At 41.6% G+C, this 11,931-nt stretch overlaps 1 protein-coding gene across 3 annotated transcripts in view; it reads right to left on the bottom strand.

Annotated features, from left to right (window-relative positions):
- Positions 1-226: 226 nt before the first annotated feature.
- ADNP (activity dependent neuroprotector homeobox) overlaps positions 227-11,931 on the bottom strand; it is a 31,631-nt gene continuing 19,926 nt past the window's right edge. For all 3 annotated transcript variants that reach the window (XM_047067518.1, XM_047067517.1, XM_047067516.1), the window contains 3 exons: positions 9,445-9,557; positions 7,538-7,630; positions 227-5,755 (listed from right to left, as the gene is read on the bottom strand). In XM_047067518.1, coding sequence (XP_046923474.1) covers positions 2,648-5,755; positions 7,538-7,630; positions 9,445-9,552 — 3,309 coding nt within the window. In that variant the 5' untranslated portion in view covers positions 9,553-9,557 and the 3' untranslated portion in view covers positions 227-2,647. The remainder of the gene's footprint in view (positions 5,756-7,537; positions 7,631-9,444; positions 9,558-11,931) is intronic.

Raw genomic sequence — 11,931 nt, 5'->3', positions numbered from 1 at the left:
CAAAGATGGCACAAGAAAGTTTCTTGATGTACTGAAGAGAGAGAAATCATGCTGCTAGTCGGACTCTGGAACTCCTGGCCACTAGAAAACCTGAAGGGCAAAAAGTTTCCTGGAAAGAAAATCCACAAAATTGTTCAGTCCACAGAGACATTCTCTGATTAGAAGGTGCAGATTGCTGCAGCTTTTTACTTCCAGATTATTCCAAAAGCAAACAGTAGCAACAACATTCTTTTAAAATGGCTTTTATTGAGACACTTTTAGGACTTCTCCAACATTTCTAGTTGGGGATCTTCTTTATTTCCATTTCTTAGGTGGCTAAATTCTTTTCCGAATGCCAACAATGCCCACTCCCACCACCTTAGCAAGGAAGCATGCTCATCTGTCTCTGCTCAAAAGTCCAACCAGGAACATACCTCCCCCCTCCACTAGTCTATTCAAGTCTCATTAGACCTCCGAGTAGGATTCGAGTCCAGGCTAAGTCCTTCCCACCTAGTAATTAGGCAGACTACTTTCAAACCAAGTGTGAGATGGCTTAAATTCAGCTGCTATTACTATCCTTAAGTAAGAGAAAACAGGCTTTATCAATGCCAGTTTTTCTGATTTGGTAATCTGTGGCATCTTAATTTGGAGACATCCTGTCCTAAATCTTATCAGCTGGGGTCTATAGAATTTATAATCTACTTGTATAACAGACTTAAAAATAACTCCATGCCAGCCCCAAATGCCCGAAAGGTTCTAGTCTATTCTTGCACTTTCTCCTGTAGTTGAGAAGCAGGACTTAACATTTTAGAAGGAAGTCGTTCCAACTTTCTTTGGTCTTGTTAATGCTTTCGTTACACCTATCTATGGGAAGGAGTCTTAGAAGTTATGGAAGCCAGCCACTTAACTCTTTAGACCAATGGCCCCGAGAGGTAGGTGCCTGCTGTGCTTCTGCCCTTTGTATGGACTGGAGCTTTCTATCATAGTTGTAATTACTGAAAATGTTGCCTAACACTGCCTCCTTGTAACCGTTCTTTAGTCCAAGTTGCTATTGGGAATCTGTAAATATGCTAGCTCCTTCCATCTTAGCCCTCCAAGTGTGTGATCTCCAAAGCCTTTTTAATAGCAAGATGGTCAAGAGAATTACAATAAAAGCTGACAGAAGTTGCCTGTTGAGTACAATTGTTCCCATTATAAGGTGAAGACCAACATTTACTTCCTTTAGAAGAAGGCCAGGGCATTAACATTCTGCTTGCACATTAATGCCAATCTGTTTACATCCTTTTATCACGGAGACATTTACACATACAAGCAGGCTCTGCTCCTTAAAAAAAGGGGAACTGAAAAACTCAAGGATGTTTATTTTAGCAGTTAAAAAAGGAAAAAGACGAAAACAAAACCAAAAGATTTTGTAACAGGTGCCTTGAGAGAAAGCATTCTTTTATGCCAATGGCACATTGTGGTCTTTCACAAGTTTCCTCAGTGGCCATGGCTTGTCTCTGATGAAAGTGAGCCATGGCATCAGCTGGCACAAGACATAATGGACACAGGACTGTAATGTGTAATAAAGCAAATATTTACATTAAGCACAATACAGCAATTTATTTAGATGCTTAAAATGAATACAAAGGGAAATAAAGATCACAAAATTATACATACTACAACAGTGTGTCATATATTAGATGGTATAAATGAATACACCAGGGTGGTGTTTAACTAAAGATAAAACTAAATATCCAAAAATGCAGCACTCATTGGTTTGCTGCTTCAACACAACACACTTTCATACAGATCTAAAAGGTGTCAAAATTAGTAGCTGCAAAGTCAATTCTTGCATGTGATTTTAGCTTAAAAGATTTCAGAAAACAGATCTGAAATACCAGTTTTTGTTTCTGTCAGCTGTAATGTCAAGGATATTCAGAACAAGAAAAATTCTATAATACAAGAGAGTCCAGATATATATCTTACGTGGCTGGCCTCTGTTGCAAGATTGTACAAGGTTATGTGCAAAAACTAAGTCTGTCCAAAGGTCCATACTAGCGCAGTTTCAAGCTTTTGCTAGGTAAACTAGGTATAGCGTTTATTACACAGCAAGGGCAACACTAAAAAAAAAAAAAAAAAAAAAAAAAAAACAAATCTATGATGGGTACACAATAACAATATCATAGGCATCACTTGAATAGGTCTAAAAGACTGTACAAATATACATTTCAACTATTCAGAATGAATACATGAAAAAAAATTGATTTTCCCCAAAGTCTACTATACACACGGGACTGGCAGCTTGTCTGTTGGCCCTGCACCACCACGCGAATCAGGAGAACGCCTCCCAAGGTCATCCAACCAAACATTTTACAGAGGGAAAGAAACGTCGTGAAGGCAGAAAAGTAAACCTCTGCTTTTCCTCGTGTGCGTTCGTGAGCCACCAGCTTCTTGGGTTTTCACATTTATTTACCGTGTCTGTCACAGCAAGTTCTGAAGCCAGATCAGCCGATCGTGTGTCACAGACTTGGAAACCACCACCGGGCTGCAGTGGCCACGCGTCCCCACAGCCCGATGACCCGGCGCTCAGAAGGCAGTGCCAGTGAGAGTACAGCTGTGCAGTCCTGCCGCCAGGAGAGCAGAGTTCCGGGCTGCAGCAGGTCCCCGATGCCAGAGAGCCTGGCGCTTAGGCCTGCTGGCTGCTCAGTTTAACTCCGGCGAGGCTGCCGTGCATCGGCTCAGCAACCCCATCAGTCATGTTGTCAAACTGCTCCCCGTCCTCACTGTCAATTGTGCTATTCTGCCACTCAATCTGTGGGTTAGATAAGCGCTCATCATTTTCAGATGCATTCTTCCACTGTGACTGGTCCTTGGACCAAAACCCTTCGACTTTTCCATAGGAACTATTCTTCCATTTCAACTGCTCTCTGTCACCTTGCACGGTAGCCTTTTTTTTGGCAGCTGGCTTACTGCTTCTTGCATCTTCACTCTGGGAAGACTCATCAGACCAGGTTCCTGGTTTCATTTCACACGCGTTGTCCTCAAAGTCTGACACTTGCTGGGAACCAGGACCACTCTCAGACGGAGAAGCACCGTCTTTCCACTCAACAACATCATCCTGGTCAACCTCACTGTCAGAAGCATCATGCGTTAGTTTGGTTGGTTCCTCAGTCAAATGAATAGTTCCATACTTTGAACCATCCTCCTCTTTTTGGTCTAGCTTCTCCGATTCTAAAGCATCCTCAGAAATGACCTTCGGTATGTGTTCCTCCGGGTTATCATTAGGGAGTTTAGGCTCAACTTCAAACACAGGGTCAAAAGGGCTACCACTTCCATTGGACTCTTCTTCCAAATTTTCAAAACTGTCTGAGGAGCTGTCCTCTTCCTTCCCAAGGCTGAGCTTTTTGTCAGCAGTTTTACTAGCATTCACTCTGGAATCCTTCTCATCGTGATTCTCAAACAGCCACTCGGCATCAAAATCCATCTCGTGCTTAACTTTGTTTAGTTCTTTCATGTTGAAGCCCAGTAACACACCGGGCTTGTACTTTTCACAGTCTCGGACACACTTCTTCCTCTTGTTGCTAAAATGGGAAGCAATGTCACTCTTCCACAACCATAAACTGGCAGCCAGCTTCTCAATTTCTCTCCGGGTGGGATAGGGCTGTTTGTTGAAATACTTCGTTAGGAAGCTTTTCCTGGCTTCGTAGGAATCATCTTCGTGACCCTTGGGGTCTAAAGCTAACACAACAGGCTCCTCGGGCTTCTCCTCAAAGAAGCTGGGCGAATCGCTATCCTCATCTAACTTTCGCTTTTTCAGCAAGGGAAATTCCACTTGCTCGTAAGTGCGCTTCACGGGTGCTAGGCCTGGTGACTGATTAAGCCGAGAGGGTGCGTTTGTCTTATCCTGGCCGTTCTGGGTCTTTCCGACACCCCTACAGTGAACGAGATGCAGAGTGATAGTCGAGGCGGTCATGTTGCTGGTATACACACCAAGGCAATGGATGCACTTGTAGGTGAGCTTTTTTTCCACGGGATGAACCGTCTGAATAACTTGGTGCCTCTCTCGTAGGTGATGTGCAAGTGCATCAGATATGGGTCCTTTTAGGATTGAAAAGCAAAGAGGGCAAAGGGTTTTCCCGACATCTTTTTTATAGGGCACTGCTGCTTGAGGTGAACTTTTAACAGGGATATCTGCCTTTTCCTGAACTTTTGGCTGTGGCTTTGGAGGGACTGGAGGGTTATTTTGGGCATGGTAAGCAACAGATTCGGCTGGGGCATCCCTCAGGTTGTATGTGGTTACAAGGAGATGGATGTTAGTGTGGCTACCCTGCTGCAATGTCAAATCAAAACTCAAAGTAGAATCTGTTTTAGGTCCCATCTCTTCATCAATGTGAACCATCCGCATGTGCGCCGCCATCTTTTCCACATCATTGAAAGTTGAACGGCAATATGGACAAGACAGACCGTGAATTAACATATGGTTGAGCAGGGTGTCTGTGGGCAAATAGCGATTACAGTAGAGGCATTTGCTAGTAAAATTGTGAATTTTCATAATGTAGTTGGCTACTGCTGGGACTTTCTCAGCTTTATGTTCTTTTTCGAAGTGCACACTATAGACATTTTCAGGAAAAAGCTCGTTACAGATTGTACATATTTTCCACTTTTGAGTTGAGGAAGTATTGGCTGGGGGAGGGCCCGTGGCAGCTGCAGTAGGTTTGGAACTGGACTGACCTAATACTCTGGATGCCTGTGACTGGGAGAGGGAGGGAGACTTTAACTGGCCTGATGAGAGAGCAGAGGCATTAGCAGACTGCAGGGAGTATCTTGCTGGTGCCTGGGACCTCTGCTCTGACCCAAGCCCATAAGATCTTCCATTTCCACTTGGAAGTAGCTGCTTCACAGACTGAGACTGCTGAGGGATGGAAACTGGTGCGTTGCCACCTAGACCCAGTCTCATTGACTGACCAACGCCATAGCCCTGGCCTACAGATTTGACTCCATAGTTATTCTGCTGGAGGTGAACATTAGACATCATGTTGACTCCTGTAGAATTTAAGTTAGGCTTTGGTATTGAGAGTCGATTTACCATCTGCTGTGATGGCAAAGATCGGACATTTCCAGAAGCAAGGGAACCAATTCTCGACTGGAGTCCCATGCCCTTCTTCTCTTGAGGTTTGGGAGCAATCAGCATCAAAGGTTTAGATCGGGGAACCACCACATTTGTGTGCCCAATCATGGCAGTGACCTGATAGCCTATGCGTTCGTGGTCTTCGATGACATGTTGTACCAAAGCTTCGTAGGACTTTGGCATGAAAAGGCATCGCTTGCAGTGAATACTGCTCTCTTCCCGGGCATTTGAACCTAAAGGGACTGCACCGTTGAGTGATTTTTCACCTGCCTTTGCTATGTAAGGTGCTGCCACATGCTGAAAATGTTCCCTGTAAATGTGCTTCCTAACTATTTCATAAAGAGGATCTCGGTAAGTGCACTTCTTACAGTAATAAACAGCTTGTTCTACACTGTCAGCCTGCTTAGGTTTAAGGCCATCATTTTTGCTTTTATCTTTGAAAGTGCTGAGGCTGCTACTTGGTGCGCTGGCGTTTGGAGCATGAAATATTTTAATGTGTGTTTCCAAAGTCTTTTTGTCTGCATTGAAGGTACAGTAGGGGCAATTAAGGAGAATCCTATTTTCAAAGTCTTCACTATGGACATTCCGGAAATGACTTTTGTAGGCAGAGAAAAATTTTGAAGAAAATGGACAAGCACTGCAGCAAAAAGGTTTTGTCCGGTAGTCCTAAAGAAAAGACAAAAACTAGAATGAGAATGCCACTTCAGACAGGCGCTAACAAGTTCTGGGTGTTCCCCCAGACATCCTCTATTTTTAATAGAGATATAATGATATTTTTAGAACTGAAACTCTAATGCATTAATTATTTTTCCTTCTGCAAAATGGATTTATAAAATATAAACCCAGATGGAAAAGCAGTTTGAAATCAAATAATTTTATTTTGTTTCCAGAGTATAAACAAAATACCCCGTTCCAGTTTTCCTCAATGTTTAGAAAAGATCAAAGTCATATTTGCTGATTGGTTTTAGAAAAGCCAAAGACAAATGGCTTCAAAGATAAACATTTTACAGTCAGAGACAAGAATAAACCCTGTGAAATCACTTTCACTCCCTGAATCAGTAAATCACTAAAGGTTTCAGACTTACTCTTCAGTAAAACTCAGGGCCCAGAGTGCTGTGTGCAATTAGGCAGTAAGACATAAAGATACACCTTTTATCCTTCCCATCATGGAGAATCTTCAAAAATCTCAGAACATTTTTTCCCTCTGATCGAAGTATAGTGTAGTATTCAGATTTCATTGCTGATCAAAAAGCTACTGATTTGAAGAGTCTGCTTTCTTCTAGAAGCCTTTCTTCTAGAAGCCATGCTCTCTTCTCAAGCAAGAGCAGCTTCAAAAGAAGTAATGAAGTGACAGCTGCTTTGACTCAAATTAAGAAGTTAAATAAAAATTTCCTATAGACTATGAGCAATGCATGGTGTTAAAAAGCCAGCAAGTATTGCAGAATATACTGATTTCAAAGAGCAACTTCCAGAATTATGCTCATTAGCACCTGTGCAGTTTGTCCTTTGAAAGACCAGTGAAACACCAGCTGGGCAAGAGATTACCTTTCCTCCGTAGAAACTTACTTTGTTTCAGATGCTGGTTTGCGGCAATATTAAATACTCCCCTTTTCCTTAAAGCTCAACCCTTATTTAGTGTTAGAATACGAAGCTCTGGGATTCATAAAACCGAATTAAGTGACCTGTCCCACTGGAAAGCTTTTACATTCTAAGACTTCTGGTTAATACCTTTTAGGAGAAAAAAACCAAGTAACTATACTATCAGATTTCTGACACAGAGTTGAAAAGTAGTAATTCCCTAAGTATATTCCGATGGACAAACAGATCAATAATTAGAGTTACAATCGCTACTGAAATAGGTAATGGTAAAGTCCGCAGTGACAATCACTTCCCCCTGTGGGACAGGAACCACCACCTATACCACTTTCTCTGTCACATCTTCACCTGTTGACACTTGCTGGTGCCTTGAACTACCTAATAGTGTTTTTAATTCCAATCTGTAAAAATTTAAGCTACACCTGTCACTGCCATCCTAACAAAGCCACCCTGCTCCACAGAGGTCGGATGACACCAACCTAGAAAAAAATACCCTCTCCAAAAAAATAAGAATTGTGACAGACACAAAAATAATGATGGATGACCTAGATGAACAGAATGTTGGAGGGAACAGTTTAGAAACAAATAAAAGAGCCAAAGTACTTCTGTGAGGGAATGTTGATATACACTGGGCCTCAGAACCTTTAAGTAACAAAATTTCCTATTCTCACACTTGAAGTTTCTGTCCAATGACAAAAAAGACAAATTCTTCCTAGTTTTCCCGCCACTTAGGAAGTGGACACTTTCCACACTGGGTTGCTGCCTACAAAACGATGCATCATTACGAAAAAGCCTAGGGCTGAAAAGGGGATGGGCCAAGGATGCGGTCATTAAGTCCCCTCTGCTACTTACCTGATTTTTTGTAAGTGAAGGGTCCCATAGTCCTACATCCTCCCATGTAGTGTTTTTCAAATAAAAGTCATTAGGTTCAAACTGTTTAAAATCCTAGAAAACAGTGAAAGAAGTTTACAAAAACATCATGATACCAACTCTAGCCCAACCTGACTTAAATCCCATCTCTTGGCTAGAGCTGGGGAGACACACAGAAAAACCAACCCCACCAAGAACTAAAAGTTAGGAACGATAAGGCTACTAGGAAATAGAAAAGGCATATGGAAGTTGCATTCAACATCTTCTAACAACCAAACATTCCCCTAAATGGTCAGCCAGGTTTCCAAGGAAACCAATTGAAGTTCTAATTAAGTAAAAAATTCAGCCACATATTAATACCAAAGCCCCTTTCATTAGAGTATTGTAACTCATCAATTGGTAGTATTAAAATGGAATATGAACTAGCAATGTTTGCTTAAGGCACCATGGATGTGATACTCTGTTTCTGCAGGAAAAAAAAAAGGGGGGGGGGTTGGGGGGTGGGTAGAAATGGACTGGGAAGAAAACTCACGATTTCTGAACCCACAAAAGGAAGAAAGAAAGCTATTTGAAGAAAGTAAGCAGTATTGTGTTAAATTTATACTCTCCTATAAAAATTTAATGGCCCATTTTCCCCCCAGGCCAGGAAGATAGCAAAGTCTTAGGAGAAAATTCCTCTTGGCTCCTAAAAGGTTCACAGTTCCCTGTGGAAAAATCAAGTACGTATAAATTCCAGAGGATGTAATGGGCGTAGTAACAGGAGGAACACATCAAATGCAGGATAGAAAAGGTATCTTCACATTTGCATTTATTCTTATGCAGATTACCCAACTGAGTGCAAAGTGGAAGTGGATGGACTGTTTCATTGGGCAGATCTACCTGAATTTGTGGGGTTGGAGAGGCAGTGAACTTCCACACTTGGGGACAACGTAACTAGAGAAGCCCACTTTGGAGAAGCTTCAGTCTTCATCATCCACCCCTAGAGTATTACTCATGGGAATCCGGAAAAGAAAACCCGTTGTATGAAGGAAATCACTTTTTAACTTTCAATTCCATCCAAACGTTTACTGAGTGCCTATTATGTACCCAGCACTGCGCTTGGTGCTGCTTATACGTGGATGGGCAAGGTAGTTCTGGTCCCTGGCCAGCTGGAACTTAAAGGCTAGAGGGGAAAACGGCTTTAAATATTTCAACCAGAGGCTTTGACCAACTAACCAGCAAGATCTGGAGCAAGGAGATCTGGAAAAGGAGGAGACCCAGCACACTGGCTATCCCACAGGGCTGTTAAAAGCTCGTAGAATAAACAGGTTAGAAAAACAGTTTGCAAAAGTCCAAACTGTTACACAAGGGGAAGATAATCGTCTATGATGGGTCAAAAGGGCCAACGACTGCTCAAATCCTAAGGAAAGAGACAACAAGCACCCAAACCACCACGCCTCAACAATCAGAAGGTCAACCAGAACACTCAGGCATATCAGAATGAGAACAGGCTCTGGAGTCCCGCAGACAGACCCTGCCATATGCTCAGCTGTGCGGTGAACCTATTTCTTTACCGGTTCTTCGTCTGAAAATTGGATGAGAATTCCTGCATTTCCCCCAGGGGTTGTTCTAAGGATCTGAATTTAGAGACCATTTTAAAGCACCTAGTAAAGTGTCTGACACGTATATGTCCTCAATGGTAGAACTGCTTTTGCTTCATGATGCAAAGATGAAAAAGCCCATTTTAGGGAGAAGGGAACAAGTTTAGCCAACTGAGAAAGCTCCGGGGAAGCTAATGCTGCAGTTACAATTCAGAATCCCAGCTAAGAATTAACCATCCTGGCTGCTGACACAAAGTAATGGATCAGAAGCTGAGTCATGTTAAAATTAAAAAATGGCATGCTACTTACTTCTATGTGTTCTTTACAGTATTCCAACCCAATGTCACTAAGTATTTTTTTCACAGTTTTCCGGGCTTTTCTTAAACTGCCAAGATTGTTGACAGGAAGTTGGAACATAGTTTCTATTGGAAAAAAAAATTTAAGTCAAGTCAAAACACGTACAACTTGTAATATTTCCTAGTTCCACTGATGGCAGGACCACAAACCCTGGCCCACTGACAAAGAAGGTGAGCAGACACCCTTACCTAGTCTGTTCTGGTACTTAGAGCAGGCAGGCAAAATAAGTGCTCTCTGACCTTGTCTAACAGGACATCTTACACCACAGATGGACTAGGAGTCTAATCTGGCACAATTCTAGAGCTTAACTTCATCACCAAACTGGTTTTTTTAAAGTTGAGAATTAGGTTAATAATACCAACCGATTATTTTAAAATTGAGTGTGAGTGCTTTTCTCCTTGTGATGTTGAGCCTCTGAAAATAGAAAAATGTTCACCATTCCAGCATCATTGCCACATAATTTTGAGTGCCAGGGAAAAGAAGTGTTTGTTTTCTGGGAACCGTCCTGCATGCCGCTATGATATTCTTAAAGAAATCTCCTTCAGTGTTTCCATATACTATCCCAACTACAGACACTAACGGTTGTGTAGCCTGCCCCCCAGCCAGCCAGCACCACACCTGGACAAAGGCACTCACTTATATGGTGATGGGGAAAGCTAGGCACTCAGCATCAGAGCAAGTGCTGTGTTACAGATTTTAGGGGATCCTTTTGAAAAATGAAAAGCTTATATATGTGTGAAGGAACTGAAAAATTATTTAAATGACCTAACACATTAAAGCAGAAATTTAGATCCACTTCACCAAGTTCCTTAAAAAACAAAAGTTAAGAAAATAAAATTAGTATTTGTATGGCTTTCAACATGATCATTTATATTTTCCTATAAAATATGGTAAGAACTTATCTAGTAGTCCAAATAAATATTGTAGGATATAAAAGAGTTCCAAAACCCCAAACTAGAGGCAAACCTGAAAGCCAAAGCATCAGGAATTAAAAGTTTAATACATGCAAATCTGGTTTTCTAAGTAATAAAGGCAGGTACTCTCTAATATCACTACCATTTGTAAGCACGACCATAATCAACTAATCCAAATGTAATACAGAATCGTGTTGCCTCATTTATCATTCGAATCCAAAAGTCAATATTGTGGACTATGAAAAATGGAAGAGAGTGAAGCCTACACCAAAGCAAATAGTAACTCCTAGAATTTGGTAGGTCACCAGAACTTAGAAGTTTCAAAATATTCTACATGAAGTACTGAAGTGTAATTGAGGTCAAAAAAGAAAAGCACTTCACTAAAAAAACAAAAAACAAAAAACAAAAAAATCAGCCTTCCCATGCTCAACACCAAACTCCTCTATCAGCTAAGAAGCATGACTATGGTGCCCTCCACACTGTGCCATCCAATAATCAGCCTAGTGGTTAACAGGGGACTCAGAAGTCACTTTGCATACAAATTAATGTGCATTCAAGACCAAATCCATTATTCCTTGTGGAAATTTTATTGCTAAATTGTTTTTAAATCATCTCTTTGAAACTTTTTAACTAGTTGCTTAATAAAACCATTCCCCAAACTAGGTCATTTGGAGAAAGCCACCTGATAGAAATGTTTCAGAAATAACAGAAAATGTTACAGGCTAATTCTGAAGAGACCAGGCATCAAACAGATGCCCATAAGCACCCAAGTCTGAGAAGGGACATTTTTGTTTATTCAACTCATAAACTCTGTGGGCCCAAACCCAGCAGTTCTTTCCGAACTTCCCTAGTCAGTCCTGCTTTACTTCAGAGGAGAGATGGGCCCAGAAGGCACCCTGGTGCCTTCTGGTCTCCCCTGCCTCCTGGATAGAAGCAGCTCAACATCTCAGCAAAACAAATGCCCAATGACCTGGAAATATCACCACCACCGAAGCCACCCACCTATACAGAAAACATCCAGGGAGGATAAAGGAAAACTCATTCTCCTAAGTGCCCACCATTCACAGCAAGCAAAATTGTTTTAAGACCTCCAACTGAAGCACCTCACTGCATGGTAGGTACCCAACTTATAAACCTATAGGTCTGAAAAAGTGAGTATGCTCATAAAGGAGCTTAGCTACAAGAAACTTATAATTTATAAAACTTGGTATTTCAGCCATACAGTAAATCTCAAGTTTACTTAGGCTGAATTAAACAGATATATAAATAGTGAACATTGCTTACCAGAAAATGTTGTACAAAAATGGCTTTTTTTTAATGATTAGCAACTAGGAGGAGCCTAAGTTTACACTGAAAGATACAGAATACTCGGAGTTAAGATTCCTGGCATTTTTTTGAGGGGGGGGGTGTCTGGGTGGCTCAGTTAAGCGTCTGGCTCTTGATTTGGGCTCAGGTCATGATCTCACAGGTCGTGGGGACTGAGCCCCGTGTCGGGCTCAGCACGGAGTGCAGAGCCTGCTTGGTA

Source organism: Lynx rufus, unplaced genomic scaffold (assembly GCF_022079265.1).
Source record: "Lynx rufus isolate CCGP_SWC_20201006 ecotype Redwood Valley unplaced genomic scaffold, mLynRuf1.p SCAF_8, whole genome shotgun sequence".
In the NCBI taxonomy this organism is placed as follows: Eukaryota; Metazoa; Chordata; class Mammalia; order Carnivora; family Felidae; genus Lynx; species Lynx rufus.
Note: the sequence above shows the minus strand (reverse complement) of the source record. Positions and strands in the feature narration are given on the sequence as shown.